This window comes from Brachionichthys hirsutus, chromosome 5, assembly GCF_040956055.1.
Source record: "Brachionichthys hirsutus isolate HB-005 chromosome 5, CSIRO-AGI_Bhir_v1, whole genome shotgun sequence".
Taxonomy (NCBI): domain Eukaryota; kingdom Metazoa; phylum Chordata; class Actinopteri; order Lophiiformes; family Brachionichthyidae; genus Brachionichthys; species Brachionichthys hirsutus.
This window is the reverse complement of record NC_090901.1, coordinates 14,711,286-14,735,750: the sequence shown is the minus strand read 5'-3', so window position 1 is coordinate 14,735,750 and position 24,465 is coordinate 14,711,286. Positions and strand designations below refer to the sequence as shown.

At 43.2% G+C, this 24,465-nt stretch overlaps 1 protein-coding gene across 1 annotated transcript in view; it reads left to right on the top strand.

Annotated features, from left to right (window-relative positions):
* Positions 1 to 24,465, top strand: part of hydin (HYDIN axonemal central pair apparatus protein) — a 68,044-nt gene that overhangs the window by 10,939 nt on the left and 32,640 nt on the right. The window contains 21 exon segments of the mRNA XM_068738988.1: positions 1,561 to 1,762; positions 1,946 to 2,129; positions 2,844 to 2,943; positions 3,132 to 3,250; positions 3,700 to 3,923; positions 5,522 to 5,589; positions 5,770 to 5,987; positions 6,738 to 6,838; positions 7,485 to 7,620; positions 7,726 to 7,890; positions 9,289 to 9,441; positions 12,003 to 12,241; positions 12,344 to 12,638; positions 12,735 to 12,875; positions 13,006 to 13,149; positions 15,077 to 15,169; positions 15,549 to 15,751; positions 22,137 to 22,365; positions 23,562 to 23,780; positions 23,867 to 24,041; positions 24,274 to 24,362. Coding sequence (XP_068595089.1) covers positions 1,561 to 1,762; positions 1,946 to 2,129; positions 2,844 to 2,943; positions 3,132 to 3,250; positions 3,700 to 3,923; positions 5,522 to 5,589; positions 5,770 to 5,987; positions 6,738 to 6,838; positions 7,485 to 7,620; positions 7,726 to 7,890; positions 9,289 to 9,441; positions 12,003 to 12,241; positions 12,344 to 12,638; positions 12,735 to 12,875; positions 13,006 to 13,149; positions 15,077 to 15,169; positions 15,549 to 15,751; positions 22,137 to 22,365; positions 23,562 to 23,780; positions 23,867 to 24,041; positions 24,274 to 24,362 — 3,497 coding nt within the window.

Below are 24,465 nucleotides of genomic sequence, written 5' to 3'. Positions count from 1 at the left end.
CTTGTGTTCTAATCCAGACAAAGATGGATTAAAGGTTCTCTAGGTCAGGCTGCAATGAGCGAGACAATCATCCTGATGGGATTACATATCATTTGCTTGATTTTATGCTGAGCTCATCTTTTCTCTGAGATTTTCTCCTGGTTGTTTGTATTTTGGTATTAAATCAAACCCCAGGAAACTAGAATTTCTGCACTGTGTTGCATTCAACTCCCCCTTAAATTAAGCCTCAGAGGTCAGAGGTCAGACTCAACAGTTCATCTGTTCATCGGACCCGATCGGACTCGGACGTTAGCTACCGATGGATAGCTACCGATGGATAGCAAACAAACCTGATCGGGAAGTCCCCAGTTTTACACAAACCTTGTTTTTTGCTGTTTATTGTTGCAATTTAATTCATTGTTGGATATTTGAACATTGGCAACACAAAATGTCTCAATGTTCCTATTAACCATTAAGGACGTTTTGTCCCGTGGTTTGTGGTTTTGAACTTCCTCTCTAAGAGCCATGCTTTAAAATTCTCTGGAGTCATACAGGGAAATATTCCTGAGTCTAGTTCGTTCTAAAATAAACCTTTCATATTTATCCCGACATGCACATTAACCAATTGAAAACAAAAAGGTGGTAGTATTATTTTGATGCATATATATTTTGCTTTGAGATCCTGCTTCTTATCCAAATACAATCCTTCAGGGGTAGAAGTTGCCGTATGTCCTTGACTCTGATGTGACTTTCTCCTCTGAGGCTCCCAGAGGAGCAGCAGTGGCTCCTGCATGCATAGAATGTTGTTTTGCAGTGCCCTGTTGGGGTTCGTGTGTACAGTACTCCATCAGTGTGTGTGTGGTTCATCCCTGCATTACACATGGAGGGTGATATTATAATTAAAAAGTCATCTTGCCTGATAAACAAATAGTTCAATCAGGATTGATCCGATAATTAGCCTGTCAGAAGATCTTTGGCACTTGGGCCCTTCAGGGAGATTGTTGGGTATCTGCCCTGAAGAGGAGCCAGCCAAATCCCTCCATTGTAGTCCAATCGCCAGTGGTGGCGACGGCTGATGACTCTGATTAAGTCCATGAATCTAAGAAGACTCAGTGGTGATGGAAAATTAGCTTAATACCAGCATGGAAGAACGACAGACAGACAGAATCACATATAATAAGACGGTGGCGCAGGTGGTTGCGTGGGTCGTCCAATGATTGATTAGTTGACGGTTCGATTCCCGGCTCCGGCACATGTGTACACTGTTGTTGTGTCCTTGGACAAGACACTTCACCCATATTACCTGTGTGAATGTAGTGGTGGTCAGACTCAGGAGGGCCGGTGGCCCAAAATGGCAGCCTCGCTTCTGTCAGTCTGCCCCAGGGCAGTTGTATCTGCCCCAGGGCAGCTGTGGCTACAATAGTAGCTCCGCCACCACCAAGTATGGCGTGAATGAATAACGCGCAATGCAAAGCGTCTTAAAACCGATGCATTATTATGATTGTTGTTGTTGCGATGACCCTACAAACTGTTTCCTCACTCAGCCGCTGCTCTGCTGTTTCGCTGTTTCGCTGTTTCTAGGTGAAGATGTCTACATCAAGTTGTCCGGGGCTTGTAAGGAAGTGAACGTGCTTCTTGAGTCTCACTCTGTCCTGCTGAAGAAGACTTGCATTTCATTGGCCAGCACTTCCACAGTGTCCCTTATCAACAAGGGCGATGTCCCTCTTCAGTACTTTTGGACCACATGGCCCAGCCTGCAGGAGGAGGCTCTGAGCTTCCTGAGGTATGCATGTGTGCAAACAAAGTATTATGTGGGTATTTTAGTGCGTCCTGCGCTGGAACAATCCTCCTCCACCTCCTGCTTTACTTCATGCGGCGCCAGAAGCAGCGCAGCCGTCCGTCACTTTCCTTCTATCTAACTCTACTTTTCCCCTTCAACCTGCCCTTCTTCCCTGCCTGCCTCTAGGGAGAGCTCAGTGCTCCAGCCCCTGGAGATGGACAGGGAACGATTGCTTTTTCAGTGTGAGGCTGACCCAGCAGCTGTCCTTGGTGTCACGGGGCTGTCCAAAGCACTACAGGAGCAACGGAGCCGGGCTCTGCAGGATCACCGCCTGGTTCTGTCACAAAACTGCGTAACGATGGAACCAGCGGTAGGCTTACTTCCTCTCCCTCTTTCCCAGTGTCTCTTGACCAAATTATTGTCTGCCCTCAGCCTCGCTTTGGAATATTATATGATTGTTGCAGTGGTGAAAATATTTCTTATTTAATACTCTTAATTAATGTAGTGTGGGAAAATATACTTATGTATTGTCCGAGCGTTCTGGATTCTTGTCTCCGTAGACTATAGGGCACTTCTCACCTCGTGTACCACTTATGCTCTCCAGCAACAGTGAAAACAAAAATAAGAATCTAATGTGTTTCCTTTGAATCCATGATTTGATCCGTCTCAAGAATCCATATGTGGCTCAGTGGATTACAAATTAATCCAGCCTGACGGTACATTGACAAGAGGGCCACTGTCGGGGCTTCTCTGCCCAGGGACGCTTCAGGTAGCCTGACCCGTTCCTGCCGGTGTCGAGTCGAGTCAGCTCAGCCTAGCGCCTAGGAGAAATACAGCTCTCACACACACACACACACCCTACAGGGTCCCCAGTCTCGTCTGTTTGTTTCCATGTGAGAGATCATATTTGCTGTGTTTTTCTGGCTGATGGATTAGATCTGTCTGTCCGTCTCTTTGTCTTTTAGCAGGATTACTCAAAGAGATAGCAACAGATTTTCATTCATTTATTTGGAGAGGCAGGGTATGATCCAAAAAGCAATCCATTAGATTTATCTGTCTTTCTTTTTATCTGTACGTGGTACAGGAGGGAGAAATATGGCCCAACATCGCAGCGCAGTTCACCGTAGTCTTCAAGCCTGAGGAGGCCAAAATGTACCAACAAACCATCTACTGTGATATTGCAGGTCAGTGCCTATTTAAAAAATCATAACCAATAATTTAGTTCCCATAATGCAGCAAGAGGCTTTTAGTGGCATGTCTTGCTGCAGGTGAACCTCTTCAGTTCACCTGCATGAAATCGTAAGATCGGTTCATATTTAATTTGTTCCTGTGTCTTTAAATGTGCTGCTTTTCTGTCTGCCTCTGTTCTCAGGCTGTGAGTCTCGATTACCTCTCACGATAAAGGGTGAGGGCATGGGACCTGACCTTCAGCTCAATTTTAACCTGATGGACCTGAAAAATGTATTCGTTGGTGACAAATACAGCTATGAAGTAAGTTGTGTGAGAAAACACTAGAAATAGGGGGAGCTCACAGTTTCTGTCGAGCTGCGAGTTCAGTCCTGTGTCATCATTTCTCTCTCAAAGCTTTCACATGACTGATACTTCTTTGAGTCTCAGAGGAAGTTTTCACTCTTTGTTTACATTTTGTGGTAAATAGATCAATTCTATTCTATAGCCTCAACCGAAATCCTTTTTAGGTAACAACTCATACATTTTAAGTAGAAAACTATTGCCATTGGAACAACTCTTAGCTTCCTCTCATTTCGCTGACTTTGAATAACGGCAATGCAGTTATGTGAAAAATACAAATACCAGAGTAGTATTTGCATTGTAATTTTTCACGCAAGTCCATAATATTTCTAAACAGTACATGCAGAACCCGTGTATGACTTGCTGACTGAAACGTGAGTATTTAATCAGTACATGCTTCTCCCTTGCAGGTTGAACTGTCCAACAAAGGACTGATCGATGCTCCTTTCAAGCTGTCGAGCCCTGACACAACCTTCGGCCGCTGTTTCTCTTTGAGTCCTGAGCTTGGTGTCGTTCCCTCTGGGACCAGCCGGACTGTGGAAGTCACCTTTCACAGTCGCATCTTGGGAAGTTTCTCAGAGAACTTGCTGCTGTCTGTGACAGGACGGCATGAACCACTTACATTGACTTTCAGGTGAACTTATATAAATTTCTCCCTTTTAAGTGGTTGAGGTGTCCATCCAATTTTTACCCTCGCCGAAGGGGAGGCGAGGGTATTGCAATTGGGTCTGTTTGTCTGTCCACATGCATAACTCAAAAACTAGTAACCCAATCGACTTGAAACTTTTACAAAAGCAAGGTTCTGTCCGTGGCTCGGTCCTCCCCGAGAATGGAGTTGATCCGGATCTGGATCCAGATTCTAGAATTTTTTAAAGGATTCTTTAACATTGCGAGATAGGGCACTTTTTGACATTTTTCATTTTTCTTAATTTCTTCAAAACGCATGGCGGTATGGATCTGAAAAAAAATCACACAAGTACTCCTTAAAGGTCTATGACCATGACTAATTTCGGCCGGATCCGGATCACAATCCGGATCTGAGAGCTAATTTTCGTTCTAAAATCGGCATTTTTCAGGAGTACATCCTGACCTCAATTTTGGAGCTAGAGACTTCAAATTTGGTGTGCACACTCATAGTTCATTCTAGTTTCGTATATGTTACAGTTGTAGTTGTATAAATTCCCGTTCCGTAGCAGCAAGCTAGCGCAGGTTTGGCCCCTCTGATCCGGAAGCCCTGTTTACTGTCTCACAAGATCCAATAGTCTATTGGAGGCGGAGTCTGCAATCTCTGATTGTCTCTTGTTTTAACAACTCCCGGGAGTTGTTGGAGCCTATCCCACCTTGCTATGGGTGAGAGCCGGGGTACTCCCCGGATGCGTCACCAGTGCATCGCGGGGGTTCACTCATAGACAGACAACCACTCACGCACTACGGACAATTTAAGTATTCAGTTCACCTGAATGGCATGTTTTAGGTGAAACCGGAGAAAACCCACTGGGAGAACGTGCAAACTCCACAGATGGGATTCGAGCCCGGTAACCTTCTTCTTGTGAGGCAACAGTGCTACCCATTACGCCACTCGTTGTACTCATGCACCTTCACAAAGAGTGTCACGTTTTTACCAAATTCAGTTGCTTTTTCTGTCTCCGGGTGTGTCTGTTAGCATGATTACGCAGCAAGTTCTAAAGAGATTTTGTTGCAGAGAAACAATCTCGTCCCGCGATGCGTTGGTGACTCATCCGGGGTGCATCCCACCTCTCACCCGCAGTCAGCTGGGATGGGTGACTATACCCGTGATCCAGTGATCCGCAAAGAGGATAACGTAGCTGTAGACGAGGCAATTGAGGTCGTCTACAAGAAAATGGATGGATGGAAAAAAATCAATTAGATTTGAGAGGTGGTCAGGATCATCTTTATCTAGAATCCTTTCTCGGATCCTTGACCACTGCAATTCAAAGATTGCTCATCGTCACGAGATCTATTATACTTAACAGTCTGATCTGGATCCAAGAATTCAAGATCTGAAAATCCAGAATGATTAAATTTTTTCCAGACCCACTGATAATCACTTTGTTATGCATCATGTTTGAAACTGTTGCTATTACACGGGGAAATAGCAAAGGGGGGGTTGAGCTGCCTTGGCAGAGGCTGGCACTCTGAGTTACAACAAGTCAGTAGTATTAACATGCTGTTGAAGTTTCAGGGCTTTTATGTCCTTCTCTCTTCTTTCAGGGGACGGGTCATTGGTCCAACTTTCCAGTTCAATGTTTCAGAGTTGGATTTTGGAGATGTAGGTTTCGGTGAGTAAATTAGGTGGTTGTACCTCATTCATACCTCATTTTTCTAAAGGTACGTAACATATACTTCAGAGAATACCAAAATTCAGTTGAGCATCTTGCACTTCAGTCTCTTCTTTAAGATCTTATTGATTCCAGATTTTCTCATTCCTGATTTCTTTCCTTCTCTCTCTCTTTTTCCAGGTTTTTCAAGAACAGTGATATGTTCCCTGTCCAACACCTCCTATGTGCCTATGACCTTTAACCTACGTGCCCTAAATGATGGGTCGGGCTCTCCCAGTGCAACTTGGCGGGATCTATTGTCCAGAAACAACCATCCAGTTGGTGCTGGACGGCCTGCGGAGTTCACCATCAGCCCTTCTTCAGGCACTTTGCCTTATTTGTCAGATGTCACAATTAAGGTGCACTATGGCCAGAATTATGTGGTTAATAAGTTAGTAATGCATTCATAGAACTGTCAGTCACTCACCTCATGTGCTACAATACAGCAATACAAAACTAATCCAGATATGTCCCAATAAACAAATGTGTAATCCACCAGATGCAGATTGTCATCTAGATCCACACTGTACAGAGTTATATCTATCAACACCAGAAATACTAGGTGAAGACATGAGGATTATGGATTTTATCTTTAGAAATAACAGCAAGAAAGAGCATCTCACCACATTAAAAACAAAATACTGGAGCTTCACCCTCCAGATCTGTGCTGACATTTCTGTCAACTTTCTTGCTGAGTGTTAGAAAATTGGAACCTGAAGGCTCTCTCCTGTTTCTGTTCCATATGACATGAGAGTAATCCTTGAGGGCATTTGCAGTTCCTTGTTGCTTCACTGGAGGTTGTTGCACAGGGAGTGTTGTAACTAGATGTCCCTCAAGTCACCACCGACTTTGGATGTATTTACATTTCAGAAGAGGAACCCTGTTACTGAACGAAGCACACGTACAATCAGGCTCCGAATACTTTCGGGCTAATTCAGGTCCTCTGCGGCCTCATTCGTGTTAGGCAGTGAGGCTCCTCACATAAAATGCTTCTATTTTCTTCATTCCAAAGAGTCCTCCCCTCATCCGTGCGACTGTGCCAGATGGAGCGTTTGTGGCTGCCGTTTCAAACCAATGAACTGGACTGTGTGTGTGCTTTGTGTTTACAGGTGACTCTGTGTGCCAACACAGCCGGGACTTACAGGAATGCCCTGGCCATCGATATCGAAGGCGTTGGGGAGCGGATCACGACTCTGCCTATCAATGCCAGGTTAGGCACATTTACATTTGTGAACATTTGTGCAGCATTCTGTACTATGCACAGATATTCATTTGAGTTAGGCCAGTAAAGTTGTGCCATTATGTTCGCCAGTTTAGGCCCTGAACACATCAATGGGTCAGTTGTTACCTTGCTCCTTACAGGAGACAGCCTTTGCCATGGCGCTTGATCTTTTCCCTTTTGAAACGATGCTTCTTAAAAACGCGATGAACAGAAATAAATCATCCCCATCCCTCTGTCCTAGTCAAATGAAATATCAACTATTCCTCTCAAATGAGTGTCAGTTATAAAAAAAGATGCATTCAATTAAAAAAGGTTCATCTTACCATTTATCGCGAGGCAAAGTTCATTTATTTTCTTGCAGTAACGTCTGCTGGGTGTCCGGATGAACATCCATACGGGAGACGATATATTGGTGGAACATTAATTCTTTTTAATCATGAACATTTGTGAATGTTATTACCTTATTTGGACTACAATATTTTGGAATGGAAAGTGTCACCATGACTCTGAAAAGTGCAATAGACTCTTAATGTCACTTCTAATAAATAGACTGCAACTCTGGCATGAGGCAGATCTTTTACTGCTCTTATTCTGTTAACGTTCTCATCTTTTCACCTCTTCTCTTTGTGATTAGGTGTATTGCTCCTGATATTGTGGTGGAGACTCCGTTGTTGGACTTTGAGAAGTGTTTCCTTGATCAGAAATATGAACGGAGCCTGCGACTTATCAACAGCAGCAAAGTGCCTGCCTGCTACGCCGTGCTTGACGAGGTTAACTCGATGATAGCAGTTTAGTGTGTGTGTGAGAGTCTATATTTATGATAGAAGCAGAGTTACGATGCCTTCAGTCCATATCATCCCTCTGATCTGTTTCAGGAGCAAGAGGAGAGTTCCTCCCTGCGTTGTGGATGTTCCACACCAACAGGAGTGATTTATCCTCAGAGTTCAGTGGAGATTCCGGTGTTTTTGCTGCCAAAGGAACTTGGAGAACTGCATCAAACTCTGCGCATTCATGTGTTTGGTCGTCTCAAGCCACCCTTGGTGAGTGGAAGGCTCTGTGTGAGCTTCTCAGAGCCAACATTTAGACCAGGGCTATCATTTTGCTTCAGGCGGGAAGAAACAGCACAATCTGATCTCAGATTAGTACAATAGTATTACAATCTATACATAACTAGATTTCTAAATGTATGTCTTTGTTTTGGTGCAAAGAAGTATCTATATTATTAAGATGTTAACATTTATTGAAATATCCACCGAGGTGCTCTTGAGCAAGGCACAGCCCCCCCCCCCCATGGCTCCAGGTGCACCTTCACCGTATGCCCTCTCCGCGTGCCATGAGGCCTCTATACATATATGCCTGTGTGTGATCGTTTCGAGGGGCCCCTTGTAGGATGTCTGTTTGTTCATGAATGTTCAGCGCAGAAAAAACTGTCTCACAAATGCAGGGAGTCCCAAACATGCACAAAGCCTTTGCAGCCATCGCTGTTAATTTGGGGTACCCTGGCATGAGGTACCTATTAAATGAGCCCAAGCCCACCAAGGCAACTTTATCCACATTGCAAGGCAATCATTTCAAGATGGATGTCGTTATGCAGGTCAGAAGTACTGTCATAATACTGTGTAACAACGGTTTTTCACCAACACGACATTTTGTTCAGATTATTTAAGTGCTTCGTAATACCAGCCATAAATGCAAGTTCCTGCAGTCACTGTGGAGATTTTAGTGCTGTCAGTGTTTTACCTTTTTTTCCTCTCTCCGATTTCCCCCTGTGGATCAAAGGACCACCTCGGCAGGGCACCTGGGATTAACCGTCTCACGTTGATGTTTTTTGGCAGGCTGTGGGGAATGTCTTTATTACAGAGAAGGCTGCCAAACTAACAGCGATTCAGGCCCCTGGCATGGATGAAATGAATAGTTCAGACAACCAACGCCATGTTGTGCTCCATGTTTAGCGACTTGCAACACAATGCAAAACACAGCGAAATGTCACACAGTGTAAAAATCATGTCCACAAGTTGCTGCCCGTACTTTGTCCGAATTATTTTTACACCTCCTTTTGTCCCAATCACTGACGGTGCGCCATCGTTAGCCGGACCACCAGCACCGACCCAGTTCACTCTGATCCTATTGGTCATTGTGACCATCACAGGCATCAACTGTACGAACCCCTCAGTGACAATCTGAGTCTCACCAACACATAAATGAATGTGGTCGGTTGAGCAACATCATTGAAGTCAGTGTTCTTATCAAGTTGATGTTATAAATGCAATAAACAAGTGTGCTTTATTTGGCTGTCCGAATTGAGGTCGTATTGGACCTTGTGGCGGGCCAGTCCTGACCTGGGGGTCCTAGGGGGTGAACCCCCCTGAGTCTGGATGTGCATTTAGATATTCCATACATTAAACTCATGCATGTCAGCTTATATTTCTGTGTTCCAGGAGGCAGTCTTGTCATGTACCGGACAGGGACCGGTAGTCTGTGTTCCGATCCAAAGACTGGACTTTGGCCCAATCCAGGTTTTGATCGACAGTACTCGAGTCCTGCTCCTGTCAAACGAGTCAACTATTCCTGCCTACTTCACTGCTAGCATGGTATGGACACACAACCTAATGTTCAATGTAATACCTGGTATGTCTCTAATAGGTTAAATTAGCTCTTGAAATAATGACTTGTGCGTTAAATTTAAGCCGTACTCCAAGAGAAGTGCTTCAAATCTGATGCTCAACTTGGAATGCTTTTTTGTTTCTGTATAAGTGTTACATGCACAAATGATTATTCGATCATTTAATTTGCAAAACTTTGTCAGTGGCTCAACTTCCATTTGAACCTGAATCTCATCTGCTTTCCTTCCTTACTGTATGTGCCAATTGACACATCAACTGCTTTCTACAATTTACGTTTTATCTTTCGTTGTTAACAGCATTAATGATAACAGTTCAATTCGCATTCGAAAATGTTGCAATTTCTAGGTTCAAAGAGGATAAATACAAATGGAATATTAAGCTCAGCCTTTTGCTTAATATACAAGTTACCTGAAGTTTTCCCAAAGGCAGCACAGAAACAACAATGCGTGCTCAAACATTTAAACATTCAGGCAGTTCCTGGGTGAGACCATGTCCTCTCCACAGGACAGAGGACTTAAAGCGTCAATCGATGCCGCTCCCTCATCCTTCATCCAGATGCTGAGAAAGTGATCAGTGGCTCCGCAAGACACTTACTGGCCAAGTTTTGCACAGTATTGTTCTTCAAGTGTCTTTTCTTCACTTAGGCAAAATAAATGTTAGCTACTATTGTAGTGTTTAAGTATTCACAGTCTACATTTTGTGTATTTTCCTGCAAACACCTAAACTGGCTGCAGCAGTAGGAATCTTATTCTGTCCCAAGTACAAGTCTAAATCCAGCCATTCATCAGCAGATACACTGCATAGAGCATCGATGGTGGATCTGGCCGCTGCTTGGTCAGATATGCAGTACAGTGAGCACAGATTGAGCACTGGCAATGAGATGTACATCTTTTTGCTCATTAAATTGGACTAGCTTCAAAGAAATGAAATGAAGTCATGAGTCGAGCTGAGAAATTGAACAAATATTGAGTTTGTCTTGCAGCGGTGCCTCTTTTATTCTTGCAAAAAAGAGGGTGTGTTTACCATGTTTAAATGTCTTAATGCATTGTTTACGTATTACGTATTTACAGAGGATACAGCCGCTACCGTCTGCCTCAAAGATAATCTCATAATAAAACCACATTTTATATTACAATAATATAATTTATTATATCATTTTGTGTGTGTCTATATAGCAATTAAAAACGTTTTTCCATTGTTATTGTCAGGTCATAGACTAACAGATGGAACCCCAAAATGCTGAAATAATCATCTTTACTCAGGAATCCAAAAATACAAACACAAAACACGGCACGGAACTGACTGGAGTCCGGAAAACAGTCACCAAAAAAATCACAGCCAAAAATACAACTAGCAGCACAAGTAATCTCATAGAAGCCAAAGACGAGCGAAGACTGGCTGGAGTCCAAAACTAAAATGAGAACAAGAATACACATGTACTATAATACATGTACTGTGACTGTACTTGTACTCTAACATTCTAATAAATATATTCACATTCTCAGCTACAGAAATACAAATAATTTATCAAACCTGCAAGCAAAATCACAGAGCAGGGGATCATGGGCTTGTGGAAAGCGGAAGGTATTATCTGGCATGAGCGTGATGGTGAAGAGGAGATTTATGGAGCAGGTAAAGAAGGGAATGAGGATCATGTGTGTCCAGATCAAAACAGCCAATCTCACCTTCTGCAGTCAGAGTGGCAATCTCCGCAGAAAACAGGAACAGCTGAGCAGGGGAAAACGAGTATAAGTAACCATGACAGTTATTAGCAGGGATGTCTCCATCAGGTTTTTGCCCCCCAAGTCCGAGTCATCTGATACGGATTGGGACTCAGATCCAGGATCCAGGATTTCCCTGATTTTTTTATTTTAATCATCTTATTTCAAAATTTAACTCTTAAACAGAGCACTTCTGTGGCGTAGCTTGAACATTCAACTTATAAATAAAATACTTTTTTCACTTTGGACTTGGACTAGTGCAACAGAAAATATTAAATACCAATATTTAAAATAAAATGAACAGCAGATCAATTGGCAGGTTTTTGTCCTCCACTTCAGAATACTTACACGGAGCAGACAGCTTCAAGCTGCTAACGTGTTTAGCCAGCATTCAACCAATAGTCACAGGAAGTGATGTCATGCTGCACGCATTACCATCTCTGTCTGCAGTAGAGAGGTCTCACTCCACAGCGTAACTCCAGATCTGATAAAAAAGTCACGACAATATATATGTCATCTCAAGGGGTTTTATCCTTTCAAATAAATAAATAAATATATATATCCGAGTCCTGATCGGGAGCTAACGTCCGATTCCGATCGAGTCCGCGATCTTGTGATCGGGCCCGATTTCCGATCACGAGATCGGATCATCCCTAGTTATTAGCGTTGATTTGGGTGTTTTTTAATTGTTTTCAGTTATTTTATATGGGACAAATTTATTTGACATATGTCCAGGAATTGATTATACAATTCATCCGATTGGCTTCAGGCCGGGAAGAAATTCTCTTTGTGTTTCTGTCGACCCAGAGCTCGAGAAAGTCTTTCTGGCACGTTGAGCCTAGTGAAGGGTGTGTGCCTCCATTGAGTCGGCTGGAGCTCGGGGTAGTGGCGCACCTGAAGGATGCCATTCTTGCTGAGGACAGGTTGGAGTTATCCATCCTTCATAGCCAAACACACACCATCCCTTTGTCTGCCACCGGTACCGGCACTTCCATTGTCAGTGACAAGCCCTTTTCACCCAGCCTTGACATGGGAACACACTGCAGGTAGTGTAAGAGTGATCACGCCCATGATTGTAACGATGTGGTGAGACAGAACTGAAAATAATGGACTGACTGGATGCCTCACCTGTCTGTTTCTCCTTTCAGCCCTGGGACATGCCAGTATTACTTCAAACTGAGCAACCATGGCCAGCAAATACACAGGTTGTACTGGCGAAGTGACAGCGTTCTGTCCTCTTCACAAATCTGCAAGGAAGGAAATGTATCTCGACGGACCATCCTGCCTCCAATCTCTACTACAAGAAAGGAAGCTCTGGGACAACGACCCGTGGTCCCCTCGAACAGGGAGAGGCCGGTGTTCAGCCTCAGCCCCGCTCGTGTGGAACTCTTCCCAGGTTCCTCTGTTGATATGGTGCTGACAGGATCTTCAGACTCCCCCAAGGTGAGACAGTTTGTTTGTAGACCCCCGAAGGGAACTCAGTTTGTCCATGAGTTCAGATGTAGTTCTACTTGAAGAGTTCCTATGTTGTCTTCTCAGGTGGTACAGGAGCGACTGATATGCCGCGCCATTATAGATGGACGGAGGACTCCTGAAGACCTTATGTCTGTAGATGTCACCTGTCACTTTGTAGCTACTATGCTTAGCATTACGCCCAAGCAGCTGAACTTCTACTTAACGGTTAGTCGAAGAATCATGAGCATTTCCTTGTCGAGGATAGTTTTAATGCGAATTTAACTTTTGGTTTCTGTACCGTCTCCTTTAAACTTGTATTTATACTGTAGAATATGTCTCTCTATCTGTCTTACAGGTCTCAGGAAAGAGTGTAACGCCCCTTTATGAGCAGCTGATTGTGACTAATGTGTCTTCTCAGCCTTTATCCTTGGATCTCTTTGTTGGAGAGCCGTTCTCTCTGTATGAGTCCCCAGGAACAGCAAGCTCTGCCACTACTAAGGTGCACATCGCTCCCTCCGTTGTTATTAACGCCACAATGTTTTACGTTTGAAGTTCCAGGTCAAAAACATGCAATCTGCCCTTGTACTACCATTAATTGAAACTTAATTTGACAGATAGCATTCAAGAGTGACAGTAATGATTAACGTAGGATACCATTATGTTTAGGTTTTTTTATTTGATTTAATTCACTTTAAATTAAGAAGACGATACCGGATCAATAAGTCAAGTTCAATATGTAAAAATAAGTAGATAATAATAAACTAGAAAAGCACTCGGAGAGCGCAGACCTCCACCAAACACCTCAGTGTCCCAATATTGTGATTTTCACCAATAAATAATGGTTCTATATTTATTTTATCTCTATTTTTTGATTCCTTAACCAACAAAACAAACCTTTAGCAACTGGATTCACATTGATATTATTAGTTTAGAAGTTATTCACTAAAATCAGTCATGGTGGATTCTTCTGGATCTGGATCCAGAGCGTTTGAAGATACAACAGATCTGTTTGTGCACTACTAATTCCACAGTGTCTTTTTTTTAAGCCTACATTATAAGTAAATGGGAAATTCCAGATTACGACAGTATCCGCATTCCGGATCCGATCCAGATGAAATTCGGTGGTGAGATAGAGGTCCCCACCCTACATGACTGTGTCAAATTCCATAAACATCAGTCAATAATCAACCGGGATATCTAGGAACAAATTTTGAAGCTCCATTTACCGCAATGTTACTGAAAATGTCAACGTGATGCAGAATCCAGGATTTCTTGTGGATCTCTTGTGGATCATTACCAATCAACTGTTCCTGGTAAGATTCCCAACGTTTCCTGAAAATGTCTTCAAGATCCGTCCAGAACCTTTTGAGTTATCTTGTGAACAGACAGACAGAGAGAGAGAAAACCAACGTAGGCAAAAACATAAACTCTTTTGCGGAGTCAAGCAGTCATCAGACCATTTGTTAAATATTCTGAGTAAATTCATTCTGAGGTTTCAGTCCTACTGAGATCAAAGTGCTTCTGTCAACACAATGAGCGGCTTTTCACAATTCTTGACATCAACATTCATAAATTCCTCCTGTCTGAAATGTTTACCAAACAAGTCCATGTAAAAAGTGGATCAATGTTCTCATTTTCTTTAATATTGCAACAACCAAAGGGTGTCATTCTGAAGGCGTACATGCACTTGAACGTTTGTTCTTGGTAGAACTATGCATTCTGATGAATTCCCTTTTAGCTGATGCCTTTAGAAGCTCATCCTGTTTTAGAAGGTAAGAACAACAGCTTAAATGATTACAATATATCATCCAAAACTTGAATGAGTATCTGTATACATTTTTCAACCAGGCTGATGGTTTAAAACAATATTTAGCAATAGTCATTGTGCCAAATAGTGGGAGAACCGATATGACCTACATTTACTTACCTACGAAAATCCAGCGCTATAGGTTTCAAATTCAGTTCATATTACTTTGAAACAAAGTACTGTGGTAAATTCATGTTTCTGAAAGTATAAATTAATGAAGTAAACAGGATTAGCACAACAATTCTTTATAGTCAGGCAAGTAGTTAAAGCTAAAATATGCCGTGAAGTACATTCTTGTACATGTCCGTTCATCATATTTCCCTGATGCAGGTTTATTTCCTGTTGGTGCTTCTCGTATCTAGTCCTAAACTTAAATGTTTGATGGACAGTACAGTTCCGCTGGGTTTAGCTGGGTTTTTAGCAGACAGTCTTGAGTCATCGTTGTGATATCATTTAATATTTTGTCTCTTGATTTAAATGTCCTGAGGTGTCTTGTTCAATGACCAGCTGAATTTGATTTGACACGAATTAAAACATGAGCGGGCTTTTTAAGGGTCATTGAGTTGCAAAACATTTAGTTTAGTTTACTTTATGATCTATGTCTTTTTGTCTTGTCCAGTCCCTGTCCTTAGGTAGCAGAGGACAGGCGGAGTTGTGGGTGTGTTTTAATCCTGCAGACTGTCTGGAGCCGGTGTCACGAGTCATGGATGAGGTAACATGGCGCTTTTTTCTTTGTGCATGTCATACATACGGTAGAAGAACACTGTGTCCTCATAGCGAGAATGTTCATTGGTCAAACCCCTACGAGGACCTGGGACTGTTCTGTATGGAGTTTGCATGTTCCTCCCCATCTTTGGGCAGGGGGGTTCCCAGAGTACTCCAGCTTCCCAACAAACAGCATCCAATGGGAATGTCAGTGTTCTGTGTGTCCTTATGATGATCTGGTGCATGTCCTCAATAAACAAGTTACATGTCTGAGAAGAATAGTAAATGTTGCATTACAGGGAGAGAAAAAAAGATATTTACTTGTACCAACTGAAATATTTCCAGTAACGTCAACCGTTTTTTTAATGGAATTTTTTTTTTTTCAGCTGCTTGAAGTCCACTATCGGGGACATCCAATGAAAGAAGCAGTGAAGCTACATGCTGAGGTCCACTTCCCCAGCTTGCATTTCTCCTCCACCACCGTGGATTTTGGCTGTGTGCTGAACAGCTCACAGGCGCAGAGACAAATCTGCATCACAAACTGCTGTCCACTGCCTGTGTCCTACCACTGGACGTTCCTGGACACGAGGTATATTTATTTACACTGTAAAACATACTGAAGCAACATTAACACCTCACCCATCCTTAACACAAATGGATGTTAAAGGTTGTGAAGTTAAATACTGCATGAACATACAATAATAGTATATTAGAAATACGAGGCAAAGACCCCATGTGAGCATGAAGTCCATAGTGGAATCCTCTATTGTAAAAAGTGTCTGAGCAGACAGTGTGGACTCAAGATTAAAACATAGAAGGACTAATAATTACAGCTAATAAGTGGACTTGTCTCCGAGCTTCTGGGACACATCACTAAAACCGAAAACTGTAACTGTTCAATATATATTTTATTATAATCACTTCATTGATTTATTTGTGTCAGTTTTAAAACAGAATTTTCCCAAACTTGACTGCTGTTAATCCAAATCACAATTATTATGGACAATGTTCATTTATTGATTCATGATCAGCAAGTCTTTAATTTAACAAACTGTGAAGTGAAAAGCATAGGCTGACGTGTGGCCCCGCCATGCGCTGGCGAAGCGTCCGGGGTGTACCCCGCCTGTCGCCCATAGCCAGCTGGGATCGGATCCAGCAACCCCCCGTGGCCTGCAAAGCGGAAAAGCGGACTAACTACAGAGTAGATGTTTGTTTCATGTTACCCAACTAAGGGTATTCTCTATGTTGGAGGGTCCGGGCTCATGGGATCGTAGCTGTGTGCTTCCCAGTCACTAACGGGAACAGCCTTGAGTCATTCTCCAGAGGAATACACTCACAATGGGGATCCTGAGCTTGTCATGCTTGTTGTGACTGTCATCTGGTAGCCGGCCAATAAGAAGCAAAAGCTTTGAAAAGTCCTTTGAAATGCCGCTTGCTGACTAAACACTATTCAGGGACGGGACTAGAATGAATAGATCCACACATTGACACTGTCCAACAGCGTGTGCTACGACCAAAGCTTCTCATTTAACCCTCTGACCTGAAGGACAAACTCATTTAGAATTCTCTGAGATAGACAAATGTAAAACATTTACTTATGTATTTCTACAATGTTATGTTGTGCTATATATAGCATTTGCTAATCTCCTTCTACATGAACTGTAAATACATTGCTAGCCTGACAGATCATGACCATGAACAAAAGAATGACTATACTGCTACATGATTCATCACACGCTACTGTCTCTTTCCTTCCTCTATTCTATTGGCTTTGCTCTCCTTTTACTTTTTCTATTTGCCTTTTTTCCTTGTTCCGCCTTTGTCCTCTTCTGCCTGCGCTTCTGCTCTCTATCAAGCTTCTTTCTTTTCACCCTTTCCCTCTTCGATAGTGACCTCTCTTAACGATCGGCCTTACGGGTTGTCCTGCTAATTAAATGGTGGCTTCACTCTGTGCACGCACCCACACACTCTCCCTTTAAATCGGTCCTTCTCCCTCACAAAGTCTGCACTATCTTTCCATGTTCTACTAATTACATGCCTATCAGTAATTACACCAGCCCTGGGAGAGTCGAATGCTAATAGAGCTAACTCTTTTCTAGCCATCTATCCCTCTGATAGATAGAGGCAGTGCAATTCATTTAAATACTGCAACTTGTCCATCTTTAGGACTTGATAGCGAAACCTAAACTGGAAGGCTTAGCCATATTGAACTCATTTCATTTCATTTCATTTTCTAACCGCTTATTCCGCTATCGGGTCGCGGGCCAAGCTGGAGCCAATCCCAGCAGTCAATGGGCGAGAGGCAGGGGACACCCTGGACAAGCCGCCAGTTCATCGCAGGGCAACACAGAGACAGACAACCAGCCACACACACACTCACACCTACGGACAATTTAGCGTCACCAATCAGCCTAGGCTGCATGTCTTTGGTGGTGGGAGGAAGCCGGAGAACCCGGTGAGAACCCACGCAGACACGGGGAGAACATGCAAACTCCTCACAGAATGGCCACAAGCCGGAGACGAACCTGCAACCATCTCGCTGTGAGGCAACAGTGCTTACCACTGCGCCACCGAGCCGCCCCATATTGAACTCTCTTTTTTTATTGGACTGTAGCCTTATGTAAGTATGATGGACAAGATCACTAGATTTGCTGACAATGCTAATAAGGGCAGGGGTGTGTGTGTGAATGATTGGCTACGTTTGTAAACATGGACACATTTATATCGGATTAAAAGCCTGATCGGAATAAAAATTATTCATGTACACACCCAATTCGGAATAGTCTGACCCGATCAAGCTCAATCCGATCAAGATTCTATTCCGATCGAGAGGGGTGGTTTATGCCGATTGATAATCTGATCAGGGCGCATGAAAACACTTATTCCAATGTTTCGGTACACGCAGTCCTTACTGCGCATGTCTGTGACGTCAGTTACACGCGCTTCTGCTGTTCCCTAGTTGAAGCTGGCTGAAGCAGAGTGCGGTCTGGAGGACACAGTGCAGCTCCATATGGAAGAGTTAACGCAATCTAACAGCGCAAACGGGACAAATGCACGAAATAACGCTCACGTTTCAAGCAGAAAAGGGTGTTTTGTCGCTACGCTTCTTCTTCTACTATGTTTGGTATATTTAGTAAAATTGCGCATGTCAAAATAATTTATTCAGATCGAAAGTGTGCTGCATGAACACGCAAATCCTAATCGGATCAATATGTTTTGGGTCCATGAACACAATCATGGATTTTAATCTGAACTCTGATTGGATTAAATACATTCATGGAAACGTAGCCACAGTGTCTGTCTGTGTGTGGCCCTGTGATGAACTGGCGGCTTGTCCAGGGTGTGCCCCGCCTCTCGCCCGTTGACTGCTGGGATCGGCTCCAGCACGACCCACGACCCGGTAACGGACAAAGTGCTTCAGAAGATGAATGAAAGTTGGCTGCTTTCTGTGTATGCCGGAGGAAAGCACATTTCTTTTTGAAGAACGGAGGATGTGAATTAGTAATTAGAAGTGAAGCACATATTTAAAGCATCGTGTTTCCCTCATTATAAGACTGTCGCTACATAATTACTCGTGATCATTAATATCAACGAGCTAGTAACAAGCCATCTAATCGACTCTCCTCATTCTTCAGAGGAAATCCATGTAAATGGTAACATGAGAGCAGCGACGCTCCTTCGGGGCGTAGAACAAAGCAGAACGATGGAAGTGAATGCATGCGGAGCAGAGGGAACGTTAGCAGCACCTGCTTCTCAACCTACTCCTCTCCCATCGACTGGGAAAGTGAAGGGGCTCGCCTTTGCAAACATGCCCCCATAAAAGACTAAACTTAACGGGATGATATTCATAACTGAATTACTTAGACGAGACTAAACTCCTGTACACACGTCATGATGGTTAAATTATATTTCAACCTTCAGATGAGAAAAACATTCTTGGGAAATAGAGAAGTGTTTGTACCCGGAATGTTTCCACAAAGAACCTGAACCTGAAGCCGTGGGTTGTGATCATGTCAAAATGCCTTGTTACTGTACAGCAGCAGCTCTGGCAAGCTGTAATACATCCTATCCGGACATTCGTTCATACCTCAGTGTAGTTTCCCTTCTTTCTGTTTTCTGATACAAGGTAAGGGTTCAGTCTTCAAGCAGCCGTCAGACAGCCCACGTCAAAGAGGTGGGCTGTTTCAAGTCACTCAGCCTTTAGAAGCAGTCGGTGCATTCCACATCCCAGCTCTAGCATCATTCATACGCTGCAACAGAGATGCGTGTGGTACCTGTACCGTGTGTCTCAGCGGGCAGACACACACACACACACGCACACATGCAGGCGCTGGTAGATAAGCTGCAGCTGGCCTGTGTTTTCAGAACGCTCCACCGTTGTTGTGAAGCCGGTCATGGCGTGTCAAGTTCAAAGTATTTTTGAAAGGCGCCGGTTTGACAATGCCACTTTTTTTCAGGTAGCCAATCATGTATTTGGTGAAGAGGGGCTCGTTACACACACACACACACACACACACACCTATTCTGGTCATCGTTCCCAAGCTTTATCAAACACAATCTGTCACAACACAAACAGAATATCTTATTTGTCAGCTGGACACTGGATGATATTCGTGTGCTTTATTCCACCATATTTGTTGCGTAGTCAGTAGTCACCCATTTATTCATCCATCAGCTTTAGTTTAGATAAATATGCAAATAAAACACCACGCATTTGCATGGAAACAAATAAAATGAACCATTATTGTTATTTCAAATAAAATGAGTCAGGTAACAGTTTGGCTCCTCCTCCAAAGATAGAACCACGCCTTAGATTCGTTGAGCCTGACCTACAGTGTTTGTTCACCCTTATACATTCCCATTGGTGGACACACGCACTGACTTCGAGTTTCAGCCCAACTTGTATCTCAGTCATCAACGGCTGACCATACAACAGTGCCCCCTGTTGGTTTCATGAAGACCATTCACTTTGGTGAATGTGTGTCCAGATGGGAATGCATACTTTACCCTGAAGCGCAGGCACACACACATTCATTTGCTATAACATAGTCAGTGTTTGGTGATTTGGCATAGAGCTTGCCATGCCAGCTTTGAGATCGCTTCGCTCACTTAATCTCTTTCATTCTCCTCCATGTTTATTCAGCACTTTGCTGCAATCTATCCTGACCTGTTTCCTGCTGCTTGCCTATTAAAATTCCTCTTAATTATAGAACACTCTGTTTAATTAACTTGATGGATGCACCGAGGCTGATCCCAAAGGGAAGGGGAGAGTAGAACAGAAAGAGAAAATGAAAGTTCTCTGGGATGTGGGTGCTAAAGATTTTCTTCTCAACTTGGGTAATAGGATATGTTAATTATATTTTAGAAGCATAATGGATGCTCGTACACGTCAACATTTTCTGAATTATTTTCCGCTTGCGTATGGACAGGCTTAGAATTGTCCGTTTTCCCGATGCTGCTTTTGTTTCTTGCCGCCTCTTCACATTGTCATGGGTTTTCCAAATGTTTCATGTGGTGCCTGTTTATGCATCTTTACTTTGATTGTGTGGAGCATTTTTAATTTCTTCATTGTCCTTTATCCCTCACAGAAAGACAGCACTGTTGGAGATAGAGGGGGAGCAGAGCAGTCATTCCGTTTCAGGTCCTCTCATCACCAGTCCTGGTGCAAACAAACAGAAGAGTACACAGGATGCTGCGCAGGTAGGCAAAGGTTCAAAACAAATCGGGGCCAGACACAATGACACACTTACGCACACACATACACAATTTTGCATTATAATATTTTTAGTTTTTTTGGGTACTTTTGTTGTTTTCTATCCTATGTATAAGAGTGCAGAATATTTTCCTACTTTTTCATGTATTAATAGTATCGCATACTGGTAACTTTGTCTTTGTGATTTATTTATTTATTATAAATTCATATATCATACAGTATAGATTCAATATTCTCTAGCCTATCCCAGCGGGCGAGAGGCGGGGTACACCCTGGACAAGCCGCCAGTTTATCGCAGGGCCACACACACACACACTCACAGCTATGGACAATTCAGTGTAACCAATTAGTCTAATTTGAAGTGTCTTTGGTGGTGGGAGGAACCCGGAGAACCCGGAGAGAACCCATGCAGACATGGGGAGAAAATGAGAACTCCTCACAGAAAGCCACAAGTCGGATTCGAACCTGTGACCTTGTTTGTGTGAAGCAACAGCGCCACCGTGCTGCCCGAGGCTACATATAAATAGCAAATATTTCTTTGGATTGACTTCATTCCAATTCATTGCTATTACCAAACAGCTGTTTGTAGTTTAGGAATGGACACTGACAGGACTGTGAGTCCAGTGTCTTAAACCACAGCATCAATAGAACAGAGTTCAAGGCTCCTGAACATCCCATAATGCAAAACATAAAGCCAAGCCTGTTTGTTATGAGCCAAAACATAGACAGTGATTTCTATCATTGATTTGTATTAGGCACTGAAACACGTTGTTCACTACAGCCCTTTGAATGGAGTGGGAAATATAATCGGATTTGCATATTTGCATATTAATAAGAAACAAAACTCCTCTGTGATTGGTACATCGTGCCATATGGAATTCCCTACTTACACATCTGTGCATGATGATTGCATCTGCAGTAGAAAACCCTGCTTCACAAAATGCTTGAGAGAAATGTAGCTTGTGTGCATGCTGCCATGTTACTCGATCAGCAAGAGCTCGGCTATTATGAATTGATGATTCATCCTCTGGTGGAGTATGCTCTGGAGGAATCCCTCAAGGAGTCCTTCCTAGTTGCTTTGGTAGATCACAGTGACCTCACATCAGCAGCAGGATGCAGGGCCCAATAGCCAGCACACTATCCCCATAAATACTTTGTAGAGCTCGATATGAGGACACCACCATCACAAAAAGTCAGACATGTTTGAATGGGGGGTGGCAAAGAAGCACCTTGGAGGAATCTGCAAAAATGAGAATTGAAGGGATTGTCTCTGTCTGCAGGTGTTTGATGTCTTGCCTCATCAGGGTAACCTGCTACCTGGGGAGGAGCAGCAGGTCACGGTCTTCTACTACGGCCAGGAAAACGCCAGCAGAGCAGTGACGGCCCAGTGCCACGTCCAGCATGGCTCTACGTATGACATCCAGCTCAGAGCAGAAGCGTCTGTCGTCAGCTACAGCCTCGACTCGTCCCGTGTTGACTTCGGCCTGCTGGTACGTACGCGGAGCTCCTTTAGGTTTGCTTCTGAATGCTTAAATCCAACCAGCTCGGCCAATCAGACGGTTCCGTTGTGGCGTTTGCAGACTGTTCGTCACAGCTGACGCGTTGTGGATGATCGTGTATTTGCTGCATTATGTTAGCCATTCACTGTGTCCACGTCCTCGTTCAGCTACCTTTCAGTAATATTAATATTATTAATAGGGCAGTTTATGGGATGAGTGCTTGTGAGCCATTTGGATATGCATAATATAAAGACACAAACTGTTCAATAATGTTATTTTACATACCGGTACTTGTTTAACTAAAAATATGGTGAAATAAATCACATTAACTCTGAATGTAGCTGCTTAGTTTTTCATGCTGTGGTCTTTCGCACTTCGACTCCCTCTTTAATGATGCAAGCCATCAGTTATCATTGATATTGCAAACAAGGACATATTGATTTTTGATTAAGTTGAAATAAGCAATTCAGCAGAACGTTGCTCTGACCTCCCTGTCTGTTCAGCACTATTATTCTTTCCCTTGCTGTTCTATATTGCTCTTTCTATATAAATCACCAACTTTAAATAGTTCCACATTTTGAGAAACATTTTTGCATCACGTTTGTGTTTTAATAAAAAGTCATGCAAAAAATATAATAAAAAAATAATATTTTTGTAACCTTTGTCAGAGAGCCACTACACCTCAAAGGCACTCGAAGGCATGTTAACCAATTCTTCTTTTTGCCATGAACTTAATTCTTATTAACCTCAGCGGAGGTTACGTAATCCCCAGTGTCTGTTCGTCCGTCCTTTAGCAAGATAACTCAAACGGATCAGGAAATGTTGGGAATGTTTCCAGGAACAGATGATAGAATTCTGGTGACGATCCAGAAGAAATCCTGGATTCTGGATCACTTCGAAATGTTTGTTAGCATTGCAGCTAATGGAGCTTTAGAATTTGTTACACAATATCTCGGTTCATTATTGACCAATGTAGCTGGAATTTGACACAATCATGTAGGGTGGGGGTCTCTATCTCTATCTATCGCTATATTTTGGTGATGATCCAGATCACCATGTGGACGGTGTAGATCCAGTTAGGGGGGGGACGAGCTGCTCTGCAGAAGTCTGCGCTCTCTGAGTGCTTTTCTAGTAATCTTAATGAAATGAATGCGCTGACAGTTTAAATTTCCCTCTTTTTCTTTCAGCTGTTTGATACTATTGGTGAAGCTGAACTGACAGTGAAGAACACTGGAAAGGTTGGCTTTATATTTAGCATCATAGATCCTGAAAGAGCGAATGAACCAGATGAGGAGGGAGCGGGACAGCGGAAGATCTTTGAGGCTGACCAGCAGCCACACACGCAGCAGCAAAATGAAATGGAACAGGAGGTCAGACCTGGCCGGCCCGTGGTCACCCCCAGCATGGTGAGCCCTTCTCGGAACTGTTTCCGAATTGGGATGGTCATCTATGATGTGACTTGTTTCTCAGTGGATTTCCCCCCCCCCCCCAGGGACACATTAATGCCGGTGAGGAGCAGCGCCTGCGTGTGCTCTATCTCCCAGGCCTCCCTGAGGTGTTTGAAATGCACATTCAGCTGAAGGTGGCTCTGCTGCCTCTGCAGGATATCACTCTAACTGGAGAGGGAGTGTGTCCCATGATGCACCTCAACTTACCACAAAACCTGTGTACGTTAACACGTTTACACAGACACGATCCTATCCCTACTTCACTAGCCAATAGATGCAAATCATTTGCAATGCAATATTCAAGTGTGTGACTACTGCTGTGCTTTTTTTATAATCCCGTTGTAAGATCCCGTTGTAAGATCCCGATGTAAGATCCCGATGACTCCTGTTGTAAGAACATTTTGAGCCACTATTGCAGGTGAACTGGCGTGATCCTGTAATTGTCTTGCAGCAGGGGAGTGCTACCGTGATGTGGTCCATAAAGCCAGAGTTGCTTTGGAGAAAGATGGAGCAGCAACAGACTCAAACTGCACACTCACCGTAAGTGACTTAAATGAGCAATACTGATCGGTGAACTCAGTGAAAGCCTTGTATCAAAAATAACACAAGAAAGAAAGATATTTTATTAGCACGCTCTCAGAAA